Source organism: Lissotriton helveticus, chromosome 10, assembly GCF_964261635.1.
Source record: "Lissotriton helveticus chromosome 10, aLisHel1.1, whole genome shotgun sequence".
NCBI lineage: Eukaryota > Metazoa > Chordata > Amphibia > Caudata > Salamandridae > Lissotriton > Lissotriton helveticus.
The window spans coordinates 659,537,550-659,559,741 of record NC_136071.1 but is presented as its reverse complement, the minus strand read 5'-3'; the positions used below and the strand labels follow the sequence as shown (position 1 = coordinate 659,559,741).

Below are 22,192 nucleotides of genomic sequence, written 5' to 3'. Positions count from 1 at the left end.
ATTTCAAAGACTCAGAGTGGCCTCCAGAAGGCCCTCCAGCGATTCGAAGAATTTTGCCATCTGCGCGGCCTAGAAATAAACACTTCCAAGACCAAGTTCATGTCCTTTAATGAACACAAATCATTCAGAGGCAGCGTGTACATGAACAACTCACCCCTGGAACAGGTTGAATCTTTTACATATCTGGGTGTTACTTTACAGAAGGATATGCGTTGGAAAAGCCAACTTGACCGGGCAGTCTTGATGAGCAAGCAGCAAGCTGGTATCCTTCTAACCAAATGTAAAACCTCTTTAACTAAACCAATTAGACCAGTGTTAGATATCTATGGAATGAAGGTGCTGAGCTCGGCCCTATACGGAGCAGAGCTGTGGGGGCTTGAAAATTGAAAATGCTCGACTGTGCTGGAGAATGTGTTTTCACGCAAAGTCACTAGTCTCCCTCAAAGTACCCCCCTAGGGCCTTTATTCTTGGACCTCGGTAAAAAACCTGTGGTATATCTAGCAAATCTTCGCCCTTTATTATAATGACGTAGGTTATGGTGTACAGAGGAACTTTCACACTGTGCCAAGGGCCTCATGGACGTTATGAAAATTGACTCCTTTCACAAGATTAAATGGCTGAAGGATATACGATCCCTGACACAGGGTGGGTGCTCTCCCAACTCGCGAATTTACTTCTAAACGGGGAGGGGGGGGGATTATCAATGACAGATGTGGCAAGTGTTTGGAACAACGTGAAACAGTAGGTCATATCCTGTTTATTTGCCCATTATATGCTGCACCGCGGAGGATGTGGATAAAGCCCATCTGCGATGCGATGGGTACCAGAAGATATACTGTAGCTTTACGAATTAGGTATTCGGACCCTGCCCCTCCTATAGCCATTGCTGTGGCGAAGTTTCTGAGATGGGCATGGACAATTCGCTCGAGAATGTTGTCCCAAATAACTAGTGATTGACTGCCAATGACATGCCAAGCAATATGAAGTTTCTGTGTTATTACCGCTCTGTTAAGCTGACTAATGGGTTGAGTTTCCATTGCCGAAGTCTGATCTTGGCTCCTCTTTTGGAGTAATATTTTTAATTGTATAATGAATTTCTGATAACACCCAGACCCCTACTTCAGAGACAAGTACCCTCTCTATGACTGCTTTTGTCAAAAGTGCCCACATTTCCTGGCATAAAACACTTAAGTGGTCTGAGAAGAGGTGTTGGACTTGGCCTTTTCCCCCCAAAATTTTTCGCTTTTGACCCCCTAACTTGAATGTCTCCCCCATGGGATTAAACCTGTATAGGCCATGAGTGGTGTGAGACACCTTGTGAAAATGTAATTACCTGACATAATGTGAGCACTTGTAAAATCCCCCATTTTAAAACTGCACCCCCATTTTGGAAATGTACCTGACTGAAATGTATTGTTTTTAAAATGGATGCCATGGCCATGGGTTTTGCCACTGGACTGACATAGGTCAGCGGTCTAGATAATATTACCCAGCTACCCCTAGTTTTGGAGGGAAAGCCTGGCACCCAGGGTGCTCACCCCCTCCCCTAGAACCAGTTTAGGCTAGATGTGCCAACATTCTAGAAGGTCCTGGCACTGCCTGGGAGGAGGGTATAAATAGGGTGAAGTGTCACCAGAGAGTCAGTCAGCGCTGGGACAAAGAAGAGAGGGGACCTGCTGTGAGGTGCTACCGCCACATGGGCCTGTGAGCTGGGCCCTGCACCCCTATAAACCCCCCCTGCTACTGTCCCCATGGGCCCCTGACAAGGGAGGGCCCCTACCCAGGACACTGACGCTGTGGGACCTTGAACTACGCCAGCGCTGAAGGAAAGAGGTGCCCCCATGAGGAGGAATGCTGTGGGCTTGAACCCCCCCAGGAGGTGAGGAGTGTGCCCCTGGGGCTGGCTGTGGAACTATTCGCCCCCCCTCTGTGAGGTGCGCCTGTCAGACGCTGTTTGGGGAGGTTGGTGCCCCCAGGAAGCTGTGGCCCCCTTTGGAAGTGCTGCTGCTGCATTGCCTTAAGCGTTGAACTGGGAAGTTGCGGCCCCTGTGGAAGCGCTGGACTGGGAGGATAGTGCCCCCGAGGAACTGTGCCTCACTAACCTGCCTCAGTCAACCTGCCCCTGGACTGCTGAACAAGCCGTGCGCTGTGAATAGCGCCATAGCACTGAGAAGACTGTGAGGAGAAATAGCGCTAATCTGCCCCAGAACTGCCGTGTGGGCGCAGGGAGCAGTGCGCTGTGAATAGCGCTGTGGTGAGGAGTAGTGCGCTGTGAATAGCGCTGCCTGAGGAGGCGCGCTTTTGTCGCTATATAAATAATTAATTAAAAGGGAGCCTACCCCTTGTCTTTGCCACGCGCTGCGTGGCAGCGCCGGAATCCGCCGCCGTGAGGAGACCCCCCCCCCTTGCTGGGGTGTGCAGCGTTGCGGCGGCCCCCGATGTGAGGAGAGGGCCGCCGGAGTAGAGAAAGGGCCGCGCTGGGCCCGAGAAGCCAGCCTCGACCTGCCCATGTGACGGGGGCGTCTGGCCGCGTCATTGGCCCACCCCCGCCAACGCCGCGCAGGGATTGGTCGCCTGCCCGGGCGGCCGGGAAGACAGGAAGAAGCGGAGTCTAAGCCCCGGGTCCCCGTGAGGTAGGAGGGGGACCCGGGTGAAGCTTCGTTGCGGGGCCCCCATGCCAAGGAGGGGGCCCCGAGAGGAGCAACCGGAGCGGGAGGCCACCCCGCCGGTCTGTGTCCCCACGCGAGGGACCGGTGAGGCAGGCGGGGCCGGGGGCACACTGTCGGTGCCCGCCCCACCTCCCGGCCTGAGGCGCCCGGACTAGAGCAGCTGCGAGGCTCCCGTGCAGTCGAGGGAGCCTCGATTGAGCCGCCCCGACCCCCCAGGGAAGAGAAGGAGCCGGGTGACTCCCCCAGAGGGGCGTAGAGTTCCCCTCTGCGTGTGCTACGCCAGGGGGCCTCGAGGCACATTGCCGGTGCCTGCCCCTACGCCTTGCAGTCCAGGTCCCCACAGGATAAGAGGGGCCTGGGAGAATCGGAAATCGCAGGAAGGTGCTGCAGGACCCGCAGGGCTCCCAGTTGGTCAGGGAAGCCCTGCAATTGAGAGCACGTTGCAGCAGGGGCATCGAGGCACATTGCCGGTGCCTGCCCCCACCGCAAAGGAGGCCCTGGACAGCCCGGTGAGTGTGGGCAGTAATGTACAGTGTGGGGGGTAGAGAGGGCAACGGGACACAGGGTCGGTGTCCGCCTTCCCCCCCCTGCCTCTATTGACTAAGTGGGGCCCAAGTGCCTAGAAACCAACTAAAGGCTGTTGGTGACTGCTGCCTCAGAGCCCCAGGATACCAGGGAAGCGTACTGAACTGCTTATAGAAGCCCTTGCTCACCCTAAGGATCACAGGAGGGAGGTAGAAGGTTGTAGTGGTCCCCAGGGAAAGGGTTGTCATATACAGCCAAGTGAGAGGCCCATTGGAATGCCTCTTTTTGCTTGCTGCCTAATTTTCCCTGGAGTGTTTTAGACCTGACATCCCACCTCTATATGTATGCCCCGAGGAGGGTTGCCCTAGGTTAATGGTAGAGGGAGCCTACCCGTTTCTGTATAGGTGTTCCTTATCTATGAGGGGGGCCTTACCTGATGTTAATGCTAGGCGATGTATGTTCCGCCTGACGTTTGATACACCTAGCCGGTGACATGCCTGATGAAATGCCATAGTTACCTGTTGCCAGATGGTCCCTGAGGTTAGGCCTGGCTCTTAGGTTATTGGTTAAACGTTTATAGTGAGGCCACTTTCCTATCTAACTGTTAATTGCATGTTTTTGTGCCTCCGTGCAGGTGATTGTACCTTTTATTACAGGTGCTCCTATTTAAGAGGTACTATGAAGCCCTGATGTTTTCTTTCACAGGGGTGGGTTGGTGTGATTGTGCATGATATATATACCTATGCTAATGTGGTATTCTGCATTTACAACCCCCTAAGGATGAGAGCCTGAGTTGGCCCCGCCAGATTGGCCCCAGGTCTAATGTTTTATTAATCATCCTTTTTCCTTACAGCATGGACTTTGGACTCAACCCTTTTTATCCCATGTAAATAATCCCCCACTGAAATACTTGGCTCTGGTGCCAGTTGGCGCCATGTTATGATGACACTGTTAATGCATTTTTGCCTTGCAGGTTGGAGATACTAAACTGCTTAATTTTCCAACTCAGATTGGTGTCCTGCCTCTTTTGTAGTGTGCCTGGTGTGTTGACTGAGGGTACTGCGTGAGTGCTTCACATGTCCTCCAAGTTTGGCCTGCCCGCTTGATGCCATGCTACCCCCTTTGAGACTTGGGCAACCCCCAATTTCCAACATTTGGTGGCAGAGCGGTGGGATAGGACTTGTGTTTGCGCAGTACCACAGCGGCCACAGGTTACACCACAAGTAGAGCCTTGTGGTGGGGATTATTGCTGATTGTTTGAATATTGTTTTTGATTGCTTCCTCCTGAAGAGTATTCTGAATTGTCCCCTTGTTCCACTGGGAGGGTGTGTCCCGGGTGTACCTCGCCACGATGGGGTTGATTTACCAGGAAGTGGAACTGATGGAGTACACCGAACAGGAGGTGATAGACTTCCTCCTGGAGAGAGGGATACCCCCAGTAGGGAACATTAGGAGAAATTTGTTTCTCTATGAGGCCCTCAAGAGGGGAGAGCCCTTAGAGATTGGTGGGGATTTGTCTGACTACCCCCCCGAAGTTTTGAAGGGTCAGTGGGTTAGAGACCAGAGAGAGGGCTCCCCATCCAGAACCCTGGGAGGTAATTGCTCCAATGAGGAGGAGGAAGAGTCTAGCAGGGCAGAGACGCCAGTAGCTGTGGAGGACACCGAAGATAGGGAGTCTCGCACTGGGTCCAGTCCCGGGGGCACTGCCCCATCCCTTTCCCTGTCCCCAGAAGAGTGGGTAGATAGGAGGGAGGAAAGGGAGTATCAGCTGGCGCTGGCAAAGCTCAGGCATGCCGAGGGCTTAGCGCAGCTGAGGGTAGAAGAGCAGCGACTAGAGACTGAAAAAGTCCTAGCGCTGGAGAGGATGGCAGAGGCGGAGAGGGCCTTCGCCAGAGAGAGATCAGCTCAGGTGGGTAGGTTGTCCCCTGAGAGTGGTTTTAGGAGTCTGGATTCACCGGAGAGGGTGGGATCCAGTGGTGGCAGCGAGTGTAGGTCCAGTGCAAGGAGTCCCACTCCCGAAGCCCAAGAGACTGTGCCTGATTCCCCGGAAGAGGAGGACGGGTTAGTGTTTAGGGGCAGGGGTAAGCTGTTCCATCAGTCCTGGGGAGAGTTTGAGGAGGAGTGTTGGACTGTACTGGAGGATTGGGTGGTGAGGAGAGCAGTGGAGGATTGGGAAGGGCTGTGCCATGCCGTTATCCGGGAGCACATGCTGAGGAGTTGTTTCCCAAGACTGCGTCACCATCTGTTGCGGTGCGGGTTCTCAGACCCCAGGGAACTTGCACGGGAGGCAGACCTCTGGGTAAGTGCCAGAGCGTCTGGGAAGACATTGGGGAGTGATCCAGAAAGGAGAGGTGCAGGGATCTTCCGACCCAGCGTGGCGGGAGAGGTGAGAAGCCCAGCTAGGTCCCAGGATAGTGGGCGGGTTGTAGGGCCTCACATCCCATCTAAAGGAGGGAGTGAGACGGGGAGGTGTCCCGAGATGCCCCAACTGCAGTCACAGGGACTGGAGAGTTCTTTTAGGGAACCCCAGGTTGGGAGTCTAGGCTGTCCCGGTGTGCCTTCTCGTGGAAAGGATCCCCTCATGTCAGGAGGACCCGGAGCATCATTAATTGGAGCTCCAGTGGTTCGGGGGTTTGACCAGTCACAGGGTTTAGATCCTGGACTGGGGTTCCAGGTTAAGGGGTTGCCTGACCTGGAGGGTGGGGTACCTGTAATTCAGGTCCCTACCAATTTGACTCCTAGGGGTACTACTCCCAGTGGGAGGGTGCGGAACTCTGGGAGGGGGTGCAGAGGGAGGAAGGTCTCTTCTCTGTCACCAGCTCAGCCACAGGGCGCAGATCCTGGGTTGGGTGGCCAGGGACAGGGTTTGCCTGCTCTGGTGGGAGGGACCTCTGTAACCAGAGTCCCCCCGGAAGTGACTCCCAGGGGTACTACTCCAGTTAGGAGGGTGCGGGACTCTGGGAGGGGGTGCAGGGAGAGGGAGGACTCGCCCCTGTCACCGGTTCAGCCTGTGGGTTTCGGCTCCAGGTTTGGGAGAGAGTTGTGTGAGGGTGTCCCCCAGCGTAGGAGATGGAGGAACCCTAGGAGGAGAAGTAGGGGGAGGAGAGCCTCGCCCCTAAGGGCTGGTCAGTCTGAGGGTGTAGACCCCAGATGGGTGGACCAGTGGCAGTTTGGAGAGAAGAGAGTGGTCCAAGGGAATTACACGCCTGAGGCTAGAGCCTCCCACTCTAGGAAGGAGAGACATCCCACTAGGGAACACCAGTGGGGTGGTGATGTTGGTGAAAGGAGGGATGCGAAAAAGAACCATTGGGTTCCAGAGTGGAGGAGAGACTGCAGGTGCTCCTGTAGTTGCAGGCCTGCGTCCACCTTTTTCCGCCCCAAGCAGGGAAGCCCATCAAGGCATTGATATGTCTACCCTGGCTTTTGGCTGGGGGGGAGTCGTGTTGGACTTGGCCTTTTCCCCCCAAAATTTTTCGCTTTTGACCCCCTAACTTGAATGTCTCCCCCATGGGATTAAACCTGTATAGGCCATGAGTGGTGTGAGACACCTTGTGAAAATGTAATTACCTGACATAATGTGAGCACTTGTAAAATCCCCCATTTTAAAACTGCACCCCCATTTTGGAAATGTACCTGACTGAAATGTATTGTTTTTAAAATGGATGCCATGGCCATGGGTTTTGCCACTGGACTGACATAGGTCAGCGGTCTAGATAATATTACCCAGCTACCCCTAGTTTTGGAGGGAAAGCCTGGCACCCAGGGTGCTCACCCCCTCCCCTAGAACCAGTTTAGGCTAGATGTGCCAACATTCTAGAAGGTCCTGGCACTGCCTGGGAGGAGGGTATAAATAGGGTGAAGTGTCACCAGAGAGTCAGTCAGCGCTGGGACAAAGAAGAGAGGGGACCTGCTGTGAGGTGCTACCGCCACATGGGCCTGTGAGCTGGGCCCTGCACCCCTATAAACCCCCCCTGCTACTGTCCCCATGGGCCCCTGACAAGGGAGGGCCCCTACCCAGGACACTGACGCTGTGGGACCTTGAACTACGCCAGCGCTGAAGGAAAGAGGTGCCCCCATGAGGAGGAATGCTGTGGGCTTGAACCCCCCCAGGAGGTGAGGAGTGTGCCCCTGGGGCTGGCTGTGGAACTATTCGCCCCCCCTCTGTGAGGTGCGCCTGTCAGACGCTGTTTGGGGAGGTTGGTGCCCCCAGGAAGCTGTGGCCCCCTTTGGAAGTGCTGCTGCTGCATTGCCTTAAGCGTTGAACTGGGAAGTTGCGGCCCCTGTGGAAGCGCTGGACTGGGAGGATAGTGCCCCCGAGGAACTGTGCCTCACTAACCTGCCTCAGTCAACCTGCCCCTGGACTGCTGAACAAGCCGTGCGCTGTGAATAGCGCCATAGCACTGAGAAGACTGTGAGGAGAAATAGCGCTAATCTGCCCCAGAACTGCCGTGTGGGCGCAGGGAGCAGTGCGCTGTGAATAGCGCTGTGGTGAGGAGTAGTGCGCTGTGAATAGCGCTGCCTGAGGAGGCGCGCTTTTGTCGCTATATAAATAATTAATTAAAAGGGAGCCTACCCCTTGTCTTTGCCACGCGCTGCGTGGCAGCGCCGGAATCCGCCGCCGTGAGGAGACCCCCCCCCCTTGCTGGGGTGTGCAGCGTTGCGGCGGCCCCCGATGTGAGGAGAGGGCCGCCGGAGTAGAGAAAGGGCCGCGCTGGGCCCGAGAAGCCAGCCTCGACCTGCCCATGTGACGGGGGCGTCTGGCCGCGTCATTGGCCCACCCCCGCCAACGCCGCGCAGGGATTGGTCGCCTGCCCGGGCGGCCGGGAAGACAGGAAGAAGCGGAGTCTAAGCCCCGGGTCCCCGTGAGGTAGGAGGGGGACCCGGGTGAAGCTTCGTTGCGGGGCCCCCATGCCAAGGAGGGGGCCCCGAGAGGAGCAACCGGAGCGGGAGGCCACCCCGCCGGTCTGTGTCCCCACGCGAGGGACCGGTGAGGCAGGCGGGGCCGGGGGCACACTGTCGGTGCCCGCCCCACCTCCCGGCCTGAGGCGCCCGGACTAGAGCAGCTGCGAGGCTCCCGTGCAGTCGAGGGAGCCTCGATTGAGCCGCCCCGACCCCCCAGGGAAGAGAAGGAGCCGGGTGACTCCCCCAGAGGGGCGTAGAGTTCCCCTCTGCGTGTGCTACGCCAGGGGGCCTCGAGGCACATTGCCGGTGCCTGCCCCTACGCCTTGCAGTCCAGGTCCCCACAGGATAAGAGGGGCCTGGGAGAATCGGAAATCGCAGGAAGGTGCTGCAGGACCCGCAGGGCTCCCAGTTGGTCAGGGAAGCCCTGCAATTGAGAGCACGTTGCAGCAGGGGCATCGAGGCACATTGCCGGTGCCTGCCCCCACCGCAAAGGAGGCCCTGGACAGCCCGGTGAGTGTGGGCAGTAATGTACAGTGTGGGGGGTAGAGAGGGCAACGGGACACAGGGTCGGTGTCCGCCTTCCCCCCCCTGCCTCTATTGACTAAGTGGGGCCCAAGTGCCTAGAAACCAACTAAAGGCTGTTGGTGACTGCTGCCTCAGAGCCCCAGGATACCAGGGAAGCGTACTGAACTGCTTATAGAAGCCCTTGCTCACCCTAAGGATCACAGGAGGGAGGTAGAAGGTTGTAGTGGTCCCCAGGGAAAGGGTTGTCATATACAGCCAAGTGAGAGGCCCATTGGAATGCCTCTTTTTGCTTGCTGCCTAATTTTCCCTGGAGTGTTTTAGACCTGACATCCCACCTCTATATGTATGCCCCGAGGAGGGTTGCCCTAGGTTAATGGTAGAGGGAGCCTACCCGTTTCTGTATAGGTGTTCCTTATCTATGAGGGGGGCCTTACCTGATGTTAATGCTAGGCGATGTATGTTCCGCCTGACGTTTGATACACCTAGCCGGTGACATGCCTGATGAAATGCCATAGTTACCTGTTGCCAGATGGTCCCTGAGGTTAGGCCTGGCTCTTAGGTTATTGGTTAAACGTTTATAGTGAGGCCACTTTCCTATCTAACTGTTAATTGCATGTTTTTGTGCCTCCGTGCAGGTGATTGTACCTTTTATTACAGGTGCTCCTATTTAAGAGGTACTATGAAGCCCTGATGTTTTCTTTCACAGGGGTGGGTTGGTGTGATTGTGCATGATATATATACCTATGCTAATGTGGTATTCTGCATTTACAACCCCCTAAGGATGAGAGCCTGAGTTGGCCCCGCCAGATTGGCCCCAGGTCTAATGTTTTATTAATCATCCTTTTTCCTTACAGCATGGACTTTGGACTCAACCCTTTTTATCCCATGTAAATAATCCCCCACTGAAATACTTGGCTCTGGTGCCAGTTGGCGCCATGTTATGATGACACTGTTAATGCATTTTTGCCTTGCAGGTTGGAGATACTAAACTGCTTAATTTTCCAACTCAGATTGGTGTCCTGCCTCTTTTGTAGTGTGCCTGGTGTGTTGACTGAGGGTACTGCGTGAGTGCTTCACATGTCCTCCAAGTTTGGCCTGCCCGCTTGATGCCATGCTACCCCCTTTGAGACTTGGGCAACCCCCAATTTCCAACAAGAGGTCTGAAGTAGATGGCATGTGCGGCAAGCTGAAAAGGAATGCAAGGGCATGGCCCTGTTGGGTAATATGCAGGACCAGTCTGTCACTCGGATTTGTTACTACCCCTGCAATAAGTGGCCGATTCGGCCTCCTACTGGGTAGTTGTGCACTGATAAGGGTGCACTAAGTGGGATTGAAGCCTGAAGCCAGAGGGGCCAAAGAGTGGGATGAACGCTGCCTCTGGTGGCCAGGTCATTTTCTGTTAAGCCTATGGCTCTGATCTTGAAGGGGCTGGGAAACATCTTGTACGGGTGGAGAATCCAGACTCTGGCAATATACCAAGCCCCTGGTCCGAAAAGGATGGCACTATTAGGTGCAGAGAGGGGATTGCCAGACAGGAGCTGAAAGGCCCCAGAAGCAAGCCAAGGCCCGGGTCTCCTTAAAATACGATATGGCCAAATCCACCTACTTACCAAACAGGCAGAAACAGTCAAAAGGCATATACATAAAAATATGTGATGTTACAACGCGATCAAAATGATCGCGGTATGTAACATGGCAGTTTTTACAACGCAAGTCGTTACAACAACTTGGGCTGGAGGGCGCTGGACTTAGGAGTAGTAAGATTTACTATTCCAACACCAGTCTACGTACAGTAGGGAAGATATTCGAATAGTAAATGTTACTATTCCTTAGGTTATAGCACCCTCCAGTGGAATACGATGCAACGCTTGTGTTGTAATGCCAGCGTTCTAAATGCATCTCGGTGTAATCACTGCGATGTAAAGGATGTTTCCCTATACATAAAAGACGCCTGGATGTCTTCAGAACAGCAAGTGGACCTCATACAAGTGTAGGCGTCAAAGCACCATGCTGGTTCCCAAAGCTCTACATAGACAGTCTAAGTTCTCCATGCCTGAGTGGATGAAAAGAATTAGACTGCATCCTAACCACCCTGAATAGTTTTGGCTACAGAATTCTGAGAGTCTTTTGGGCTCAGAGAACCAGGCTCACCAGCCATGTCCTACAGTGCACACGTGTAGCAGTCTAATAAATAGCTCTCGCTGACTGCCCTCACAGGCTAGGCTGGTTGAAAGGAACATATGCTTTCTGAATGTGTCAACTCATTTGAACTCAGTCAGGAGGGCATGGAGGGAAGGGCCCTAGAGTTTGCTCTACTGATGGATGCCTGACCAACCAAACCTTCAGGTGTTGGAAGTTGTGTGAAGAAAACTGGTCTCCTGGAGTAGGTCTACGATGGAGCAGAGACCTGTTCGTTGACTGTGTGCCCAGAGCATGGTTTATCCCAAGTGCCCAGCTGTGTGTCCATGAGGGCTTTACTGAAGTTCAACGGTGGCTCAGTCAGTGCCTGGCTAGGCTGTCAACATGTAAGATTTTACCTCTATGATGGGGAGGTGAAGGTGTCCTTATAACTATGGCAAATTAAGTGCTTTCCTCAGTTGGTGGCTTAGGGAGAAACCAGATATTGTGTTCATCCAACTGGCATCTTGTAGCTCAAAATACCAGCCACCATAGGAAAGACAAATCCTTGCCCATCACTGCTTTCATAAGACTGGCTCTGGTCAGAGTCCAAGCCACAAAGCGGGTGCATTTTTTGTGCGCGATTGCGCAGGGTGGGGAGGCTGGGGAGCAGGGGGATAGTGTCCGAGTGAGATGGGTACAGTAGGAGCAACGGCATATCAAGATCTGGACGAGGCAACAGCCTGGGTTGGGATTATGTCAGCTCACAGTAAAACACAATAGGTTGAGTGTCTGCTGACAGTAGCATCAGTGTCAGTGCTCAAGGAGGCAGGACAGATTTCAGTACTGGTCAGGATACTGGTATGGATGCAAGACAAGCTCATGAGGTACAGACTGCAACAATTGAGAACCTATAAGCCATACCGGAGTGTGAGTTCCCGATCTCATCCTCAATGCCCAAGATAAAAGTGCTCGCCTTCAAGAAGTATGGCCCTATAGACCACACACCCACCCAAAACCTTGCCGTACTTCTGAGTACATCCCCAAGCTGCGTAAAAACAGCAGTTTTCTAACCAGGTATCAGTCTACCTCCTTCTTCCAGTCAGCCACCATGTGCGGAGATTCCGCCTTACAGTGGCATGCCACATACCTGTTAGCCAGTGCGAGAAGCAATGGCAGGTGGCTGAGATGTATACTAAAATTCAGCGTTTTCTGATGGTGCAACACCTTTGGGGATCCTAAGGTAGTCTATGTTAACAGATCTAGCCATGTGAGCAGTTGCGTTTACCACTCGTATCGCAGGACAAAACCCCAAATTATGGAATGAAGCGCAAACACCTGTGCCCCTATGGAGTGAATTGGGAACACATTCACACACTAGATTACCAGGGATGTTGGGGACACCGGTTGTTGACCCTCAATCTTTAGTGCTGCTTGGTCATATTTCCAATTCTGTCGAGATACACTACAAGAGGGTCCAAGTTAATTGACAACTCTTTCCCACAAGGCATCCTACTAGCAGATATTTCAGCTAGGCTTTGTGTTACTCAGTTTCTCGAAGACAAAATGGTGTGGCGAGTCATACGCGCTGGGCAGCATATTTCAGTCCTTCACCTGGCAAGTGACTTCCATTTCTGTTGGAACAGGTCTACTCAGCACTTGTGTGCTGACGAACAATTTACTTACCTTTGGTAACGATATATCTGTAGGAGACAAATATTAGTTATGGATTCCTCACCTTAGAATTACTCCCAGGCGTGAGACTGGATCCGGAGAATTTTTTCTTCAGCAGTACCCTTGCAGATCGGTAGGTGGCGTTGGTTGACTCCGCGTTTGTCGTTGATGTTGTGATCGCCGGAATGACGTTTGGGTATCTACTTAGACACCGCCCCTGCGCGCGGACATCAGTTCTTTACACGACATTCCGCAGAACGGGGGGATGGGTGGGGCGGAGAGGAATCCTTAACTAACATATGTCTCTTACAGATATATTATTACCGAAGGTAAGTAACTTGTTCATCTGAAAGACTATTAGTTATGGATTCCTCACCTTAGAATAGATACCTCAGCAATACCAACCTCAGAGGTGGGTCTGCGAAATACGTTCACATCAGAAAGTCCTGGAGAACTGAATGGCCAAAGACGCAGTTTCAACGGACTTGGCTGTCCAGGTAGTAATGTTTGGTGAACGTGTGAAATCAAGCCCACGTGGCTGCCTGGCAAATGTCATAAAGAGGGACGCCACGTCCCAAAGCAGTAGTGGATGCAGTCGCTTTTGTGGAATGAGCACACAGCCCCACTGGATATTCCTTCTTCGTTAAGGAATAGCAGATTTTGATGCAAAGCACGACCCATCGAGAGATGGTCCTCTTTTGCACAGCCTGGCCTTTCTTGGCACCCACATAGCCAACAAAGAGCTGGTGATCCACCAGGAACTGTTTGGTGTGATCCAGATAAAAGAAAAGCGCCCGTTTTGGGTACAGTCGGTGGAGTCTCTCCTCCTCTTTAGAAGGATGCGGGGTGAGAAGAAGGTGGGCAAAGGGATGGTCTGTCCTATGTGGAAAGAGGTAACCACTTTGGGAAGAAAAGAAGGCCTAGTGCAAAGGACAACCTTGATCAGCTAGGAAAGGCGGTTTGGAAGAAAGAGCCTGAAGCTCTCTCACCCTGCGAGCAGAGGTGATGGCAACTAAAAAGGCAGTTTAGAGTGTTAAAAGTCTGAGAGGACAGTTATGTAGAGGCTCGAAAGGAACGCACATAAGGTAGTTCAGAACGAGGTTCAAGTCCCACTGGGGCATTACAAAAGGAATAGGAGGAAAAAGATGAGTAATGCCCTCCAGGAAGCGATTTACAACAGGGGACTTGAAAAGAGAAGGCTGATCAGGAAGGCTAAGAAAGACTGAAATGGCCGAGAGGTAGCCCTCTGGAGTGCCCAGAAAAGAAAGGAGGAACAGGAGAACCTCAGAAATAAGGTTCTGTAATTCCCTTTTATATTGTGCCACCATTTTGTGTTGCCCTCACGTAGGCCTGTGAAGGTAGCCTGGCGATCAAAGTGGCCTGGCCTTCTTAATCCATGTATACATTAACTAGGGTTCTTTCTGACTCTGGAATGAACTGTAAGAAACTGACCTCTTCACCTGAAACGGACCTCGCAAAGCCAATTTCCCTGATCGATCGTTGTCTGAGATTGCCAATCCATGTTCAGGACATCGTTAACTTTTAGTTTCCTTGCATATGGCCTTATCTTGTTCATCATCTGTTACGGTTTCTTTTTTATGTTTCTTCATTACATGGGTTATGCTTCCAATTATAGGTTTGTCCGACTTGGAGATTGAATTTGGGACATTCCTAATGATTACCTTTTGGGTTGGGATACTGTACATGTAATCATGCCATGCCCTGCAGTGCCATCTAAATCAGATTAACCTTTGTGAACTATGTAATTATAATGTTTTGCCCATATCCTGCTAAAATCCCAAAGGCTACTCACCTGCTGACTCTCCAGATTTTCCATTTGTTTAGGAATGTAATTGGTACAACTCCCTTTCATGCCTGGGGCAGGATAAAGAGTGTATAAGACGTGAAGTAAGACCATTCTAGCAGACTGCCTCATTCAGTTGGTAAGGCTTCTGTGTGACGTAGTCTCACCTCATTTAAAGTTAATAAAAATGTTCTTTTGTATTTCAGCTTCATGCTCAAATTCTTTATTATTGGTTTGAATGGACTAAGTATCAGTGAGACCCCTGAGGAGTTCAGATTTCTTCAGAAAGGGGATTCACAGCTTTTGCTATGCACCATGCCACAAATTTGTTCCATCTACAGGCATATACCGTCTTAGTGGAGGGACGCCTGGCTGCCAAGCTAACATCACAGACTTCGGGAGGCAGGTTAAACGACATCAACTGCCGCCACCCAATCTCCACGCAAGGAGGTGGAGGCTGGACAGGTTCGAGTGAAGAACCGCCCCTGCTGCGACAGAAGATCCTCCTGAAGAAGCAGTCGGATCAGCGGATCGATGACCATGTGTAGCAGCTAGGGATACCAGACTCTTCGTGCCCAATCCGGAGCCACAAGAATGACTTGGGCCCGGTCGCAGAGGGCCGAAGTGTTATAGGCGGAAAGGCATACAGAAGACCGCAACTCCACTCGCGACGAAAAGCGTCGCCTAGCGAGTGCCGCCTTGAAAAGTCCAATGTGCAGAATTGCTGGCACTGCGCATTCTTTTTGGTGGCGAATAGATTTAACCAAGGCTCTCCCCACTGTTGAAAGAGTCCTTGCACCACCTCAGAGTGAAGATGCCATTTGTGATCCATCATGCACCTGCAGCTGAGTTAGTCCGCCCTGGTGTTCAGGGAACCTTCTAGGTGTTGCACCATCAGGGATATGCCCTGATGTTCCAGCCATGTCCAGAGGCGCAGGGCCTCTTGACATAGGGTCCACCGCCCCACCCAGCCTTGTTTGTTGCAGTACCACATGGTGGTGGTTTTGTCCATGAACACCTGCGCTACTCTTCCCTGGACAGAGGGAAGGAATGCTTTGAGTGCAAGACTAATCTCCCAAATCTCCAGAAGATTGATGTGGAGCCCGGACTCTGCCGGAGATCGGAGGCCTCAGATCTCCGCCTCCCCCAAGTGGCCGCCCCATCCCAGAAGTGATTCATTGGTCACCACTGTAAACACATCAGGCCCAGTAGCCGGAGGGTCATCCTAACCGAAACCAGGGTTAGAGGCTGAAAGATCGGAATCATAGTCCGAATATTCCAGACTCGCTGCTCGGGAGGATAGACCCGAAACTGTGTCATGTCCAGAACCACTCCGATGAAGAGGAGGTTCTGAGAGGGGGTCAGGTGTGACTTAGGCACGTTGATGGAGAACCCCAGCGAATGCAGGAGGTCGGCCATTGTCTGGAGGTGGGAGACGACAGCCTGGGGCGAACTCGCATTCAACAGCCAGTCGTCGAGATAGGAAAAGACTGGAACCCCTGATCTGTGACCACCGCCATCACTTTCGTGCACACCTGAGGGGAACTGGTAAGGCAAAAGGGGAGCACGGTAAACTGAAAGTGCTTGTGGCCTACCGTGAACCGTAGATCACGCCAGTGGGCAAGCAGGACAGGGATGTGAAAGTAAGCGTCCTGCAATTCTAACACTACCATCCAGTCTCCAGGGTCGCGGGCAGACAGAACCTGAGCCAGCGTCAACATTTTGAACTTTTCCTTCCGGAGGAAGTGGTTGACGTCCCTGAGATCCAAGATAGGATTTAAGAACCGGATTAACCCACTTACTGGGTGTCGGCAGCAGGGGAACCGCCCAAGCCTTCCACACCCTTCATACGTAGTAAAAGGAGACACAGGAGCCCTCGTCTGCAGGAGGAACCCAGATTTATTCGAATAGCCCGGGCTATGGAACAGAGTCCCAAGCTCGTCAGAAACAAGACAGAGGAGGCTGCTGCTTTACTCCGCAGCTTACAAGCCTTTTATACTTTTTCATCTCAGTCTTTTGGTTGTTAGTTCATTGTTCAATCAGGGCAGTGTTTGTAGTAGATAACCAGATCCAGACGACGTTTGTAGATGGTGACCTGGTCAAGGCTTGGTACACAAATCATTGTTCACTCGGCTTGATCAAGGCTCAGTCTTTCAGGTCATTGTTTAATCACCCTGATCAACGCCCAGCAGTCAGACCATTGTCCAGATAACCGGATCAGGGTGTCAAGGATGTTTACCAGGCTAGGAGCAGGAGTTGGAAAACAAATCATTTACACAGGGTGTGAGTGTCTCATGGCTTTCTGTTGAACTGCAAGAACAGGGGGGTTGGGTGTGCGACAGTTCCTAGGCAGAAATGCAGGCTGCAAGATGGCTGTTGTCGTGTTAGTTAGATTTTCCTAAGGCATCAGCAGAAATGACCAGGTGGGTCGTGTGGAAGTGTTTGACACGAGATGGCAATGAAAAAGCAATGGAGTCTTGGTACAAATGATGCCGATCAGAAGAACACTTTTCCTGAGGATGCAGGCCTTTGTCCGCACCGGAAAGTAGTGGGAATAGCAACCATGATCTACTTCTGGGACAAGAACTCGCTTGATGGCACACTTGGCCAAGAGTACCAAAACTTCCTGTTGGAGAAGGGCCAGATGATCCTCAGACATGTGATTGTACTGAGGTGGCATGGATGGAGGGATAGTCTCGAAGGGGAGGGGTAGATCCTCTGGACTATTTGCAAAACCCACCTGTCCGACGTGATGGTGAACAAGTGGGGGAAGTGATGGCGAATCCGGCCGCCCTCTGGCGATTGGTGGCCCTGAAAGGTTGGACTTGGAGGGTTTGGAGGCTGTGGCAGAGGGGGCTGTGCTGGACTGGCCTGCCCGCTGGCCCACAGAATCACGGCGGTAGTTCCCACAGCAGCGCAGGGGCTGAACAGCTGGAGCTGGCCTGTGGCCCTGGGCGAGACATGGCGGGCACCCCTTCTGTAACCACTAAAGGGGTGACAAGCAGACTATGCAGGGCGGGTGGTGGAGAGGCCCAAGGACCTGCCAGCAGCCCGAGTCCTTAAAGCGCCCCAGCGCGTTGTCTGCCTTGTCGCCAAATAGGCGACTGCCATCAAAGGACACGTCCATAAGAGTGGATTGGACATCCCCTGAAAAACCAGTCTACCTCAACCAGGCGTAGCGTTGAAGGGCTACCGACGTAGAAATCGTCCTGCCTAGTGAGTTGGCGGAATCCAGCCTACAGCAAATGTTAAACTGAGCTGCGTCTCTCCCTTCAGCAACTGCATGGGAGAGTACGGCCCAGGCCTCCTCCAGGCACTGAGGCAGCACCTGCGCCACCTTATCCCACACGGAGTGGGTATAACGGCCCAACAGACAAGCAGTGTTTACCGACTGCGGTCCCAAGCTGGAGGAAGAAAACCTCTTCCCAAGACGGTCCAGCTTTTTGGATTCCCTATCAGGTGGTGCGTTAGAAAATGAGCCTTTGGAGGTGGATGCTTGGACCACCGAGCTCTCAAGGGTGCGTTGTTGGTAGAGGAAAGATGGGTCGCCAGAGGCCAGGCAGTGGCGTCAGGCAATCATCCTATCCTCAGGAGCCCCTGGGATGGGCCTAGACCAGGTGGCCAAAAGGATGTCAGTGAGGGCTTCCTTAAACGGTAGCAGGGGATCCGAAGAGCTCGCTGCTGGTTGAAGCACCTCTGTCAGGAGGTTAGTCCTGACTGCCACCGTAGATAGCCCTAGGTGGGGAGCCTCAGTCGCCCTACGCAACACCACGGAGTTAGACGTTCCTTCCTCCGTAGCAACGGTAGGAGGAGACAACATGCCACGGTCTGGTGAGTTATCCAGACCACTGGCTTCCTCAAGTTCCTCTTTCCAGTCCAGTTCGTAGCTCAACTGCTCAGTTAGAGGGTCTCAGGACCCCTCCCAGTCCTCCTCACCCTCTTCTGCCTGCTAATCTGGTCTCAAAGAGCCAGGGAAGAACAAGGGCACAAACGTACCAGTCGGCGCCGGATCCAGAGTCGGTCGACACTGTTCCGGCTCCGTGTTTACATCGAGGTGAAGGCCGGGATCTAAGTCAGCTGCGGACTTGGTGCCGGTGGAATCGACACCAGGGGAGGTGTAACAAGGTTGACCGGCGCCGATCCGGATGCAGGCCTGGATCCAAGGGGACCCTGCGGTGAAGAAGCCGTCGGCATCAAAGGCCCAGGGCCCCCAGCCGAGTCCGCAGGGCCCAAAGGCGAGCCGACGTGGTCAGGCTGACCAAAGATGGCATGCATCGCTTCGTAAAATTGACGAAGCTGGGCAGGGGTCGCACCAGGTACCGGGAAGGGAGGGAAGCCCGGAGTCTACCCATTGGGCTACGCACGCCCAGTCGCAGGAGGGGCACCACCTGCATCCCTCGTCGCGTCGGCCAGGCAGAAATCGAAGAGCGACTCTGCTTCTTAGACTTCTTGTGCTTCGGCTTACCTGAACCAGAGTGCGAAGACTTGGAGGAAGAGTGAAGATCATGACTCCACGACCAGTCCCTCGACATCCCACGCGAAGGGGAACTCGAACGGCGCGCAGCTGACTGCCGGGCTTCGAGAAGCTTTTGTACCCGCTCCTGCATAGACTTCGGATTCGTGGTTCGGCAGTCGGAGCACGACTTGGGGTAGTGGTCCCGCTACAGGCAGAAAAGGCACAGGTGGTGCGGGTCAGACAAAGACATCAGTCGGCTACAGGAACCGCAAGCCTTGAAGCCGGGCATCCCTGACATGCAACAGGAGTCGAAGTCTCAAAAACGGAGTCGACAAAAGTCAGCAAAAGTCAGTCAAAAAGTAACTGGAAGTACCGCTCTCCCCGGATCTGCGCTGGAAAAGAAAAGTGACGTCCGTGCACAAGGGCGGCGTCTAAGTAGCTACCGTGACGTCATCCCGGCGACCACGATGCAAACGACAAACGCGGAGCCGACCGACGCCCCCTTTTAACGCACAGGGGTACTGCTGACTAAACTTTCCAGATCCAGTCGGACACCTGGGGGTAATTCTAAGGTAGGGAATCTATAACTAACAAGGAGTAATGATTTTTCATTTAAACAATACATCATAATGCCAATCCCATACCTCCCTCAATGATTCCCAACTCCTATCAGCCAACCATGCTGCTATCCTTGCTCATGCAATATCTCTTCCTCTCTTTGTATTTGCATATGCGCCAAGCCCCAAGATGATTATATTTTGTTTTAGGAAGTTCATTCCCAACCACAAACATTCGTCTTTCTTCCTCACTACTTCTTTTGGCTCTACCATTCCTTCTTTCTAGTACCTCCTGTCCATCTCTCTAGGTCTTCAGCTTTCTGAGGCGCCCCTTGGATGCAAAAACAAGCACACAATTGACCAACATAAGCTGAAGCCATGGTACTATATACCACTAATACATGATAAAACTCACTAGAGGAAAGGTGGTAAGCAGATATCTCCTTAGCTCTGTGCCATTCATGCCAATGGCTCATGATTTCGCTTTGCTGGGGAAGATCTTTCAACACCCAACTGGTCTTTCAGAAAGGATGGTTTCTCGCAGCTGAAAGGCACAGACTAAAGGTCATGAGATGCTGGAATTTTACCCTGAGAAGCATCTTCCCATACATTGTTGAAAGCAGGACGGTGACCACAACTGTATAGTACAGCAGATCATGGTGATGCCTAGCACGAAAGGCAGGCAAACAATAATTTGGTGCAGGGAGAGGTACCACCTTGCAGCAACACTTCTGGAAGGACTGAAACAGGAACTGCACAGCTGAAAGTTTGAAGCTTAAGAGAGGAGGGTTAGGGCACTTCATTATACCAAAGATGCGAGGATTTTCACCACTTGCCACATGTGTGTGTGGGCCCAACTAAGAAGAGATTAATCAGCTTCCGTGATTCTATTTTTGGGGTGGGGGTAGAATTGTAGGTTGGCATGCAGTTTAAGTGGTACTGGAGCAAGGTTCATTCCTCCCTGGAACACAAGACTGGAGAATGATAATTGAGCTGTGTACCAGTCAGTGGTCGCCTGGCGAATGTGAAAGGAAAACATTTGGGAGTCAAAGCTTTCTCAGGTGAATAGTTACTACATCCTGAAGGCCGGAACTGAAGTGGTTAGAGAGTGTGTAGTGTTCTCTCCTCGCGCATCTCCCTGCGCGAGGACACTGTGGTTTGCCTCGTGATAGAGCATCAGCACGTACAGAGTGCTACAAGACTGATAATCCAAGGAAAATGAGTAAACAATGGAGATAAAGCTGATAAAGAGGTTAATCGGCTGGGGGTGCAGATTCTTCATTTCTGCAATCGTAAGTGCATCTACAGCTGTGAAGTAGTGAAAACAGAAATCAATCTTTTGTTGGGAGTTCTCATTCCTTCAGAGCGGTTTACAGTTGAACATGTTTCTAATGTTTTTCCTTTTTCTGTGGCTATGCATTTAGAATCAACATGCACAATTTGGAAAGCTTAAAAATGGGACGTCCCTATGTAAACAATATTAAGTGAACTCATGTGCCCACAGTTTAAGAGTAAAATATTGTTAAAAGACTGCCCATTTAAGGGCCCATATCAGACTGCAGCTGATCCAGTTCACATACAAACAAACCTACCAGAACAATTCCTAAGAGCAGCTAAGGTAAACACCAATCTAATAACTGTTTTAAAAAAAGTGTACTGTTAAATGAACTGCAATTGAATTTAATAGTCAACATTTAGTGTATCACTCACCTAACTCCTTTATTTGTGCAATGCTGTCTACAAAAAGGCTCATGATATTCCAATTCTTCAAAAACAATAGGACTACAGTTTGCTGATGAACCTTCTTGAGATTGTGCAGATCCTGATGGACTCTGCCTGGTCTGACTACTGGGCAACAGACAGACCAATCGGCCATTTCCTTGATCACGGATTGCAACAGTGTCTGGTAACTTGTAGATATCCGAGATGATCAACTTGTGGCCAAATCTGAAACAAGAATTGTCAATTAGAAAACAGTATTAACTGGAAAAAACACATTCCCAAGCTGTTATGAGAGAAATAAGCTACAACATGAAATGGGAACTAAATCATTTTTTAGTTAAATAACAAAAAACATTTCTGCAGGACCCAAGTGTGGCTGTACATTTTCATTATTCAATCCCAGTTAATCTTGTGAAGTGCAATGGTAATCCCAGAATTTACTAACGAGGACTTAATACTAGAGTAAAACTTTAATTCCACACTAAATATCTCACTAAACAGAACAAATAGACACATATCCAAGCACACCAGCCCTGCTCCTGCAAGGGACTATCAAACTGAACTTGGTTGATGTATTGAGAAAGTAACAACCTTATGACAAGGATTTTACCTTTTATTCTAGTCGTGCTTGACTAGACCTATATATTGCAATTCAAGGTCCAACAAAAAAAAAGGGAATGTTTGATGCAACCTACTGTACCATTTGACCCATACCTACTAGACTTCATGCAACAAATACAAACACAACCACAATCTCCGTGGTAAATGCATGAAACCACCTTTAGAGACCAGATAGTGAGGGCATCCATAGAGGAAACATTTAAAAAAATTACCTTTGAGAAAAGTACAAAAATAAAATGCCCTACAAAACTATGTGGGAAGCCACAAAAGCAATCATTAAAGGCCAATATCCAGACCAGCCATCATTGTTCACCTGTCAAAGCAAAAAGCCTGAGGCTCAATTAGCCAAGTTAGAAGCAAAAAAACTCATCTGTTACCTGATCACATACAAAGCTTTGAGAAAGGCGAACTAGAGCATGTCATACTCAGGGAAATAACACAGAAAATATCATTTATTATTTAAAAATATTACATGCAGGGCAACAAGGATGACTGCTTATTAGTTCAAACTCAAAATGTCTGACAAACTATATTACAAGTATTTATAACTAAGAGGGAAATATTTATGAGAAAACAGAAGACCTACAGATTTTTCAGGAATACTGCACACACTATATC

At 51.5% G+C, this 22,192-nt stretch overlaps 1 protein-coding gene across 3 annotated transcripts in view; it reads right to left on the bottom strand.

Moving 5' to 3' along the window:
- MARF1 (meiosis regulator and mRNA stability factor 1) overlaps window positions 1-22,192 on the bottom strand; it is a 745,071-nt gene that overhangs the window by 359,206 nt on the left and 363,673 nt on the right. For all 3 annotated transcript variants that reach the window (XM_078663193.1, XM_078663194.1, XM_078663192.1), the window contains one exon: window positions 20,942-21,178. In XM_078663193.1, coding sequence (XP_078519319.1) covers window positions 20,942-21,178 — 237 coding nt within the window. The remainder of the gene's footprint in view (window positions 1-20,941; window positions 21,179-22,192) is intronic.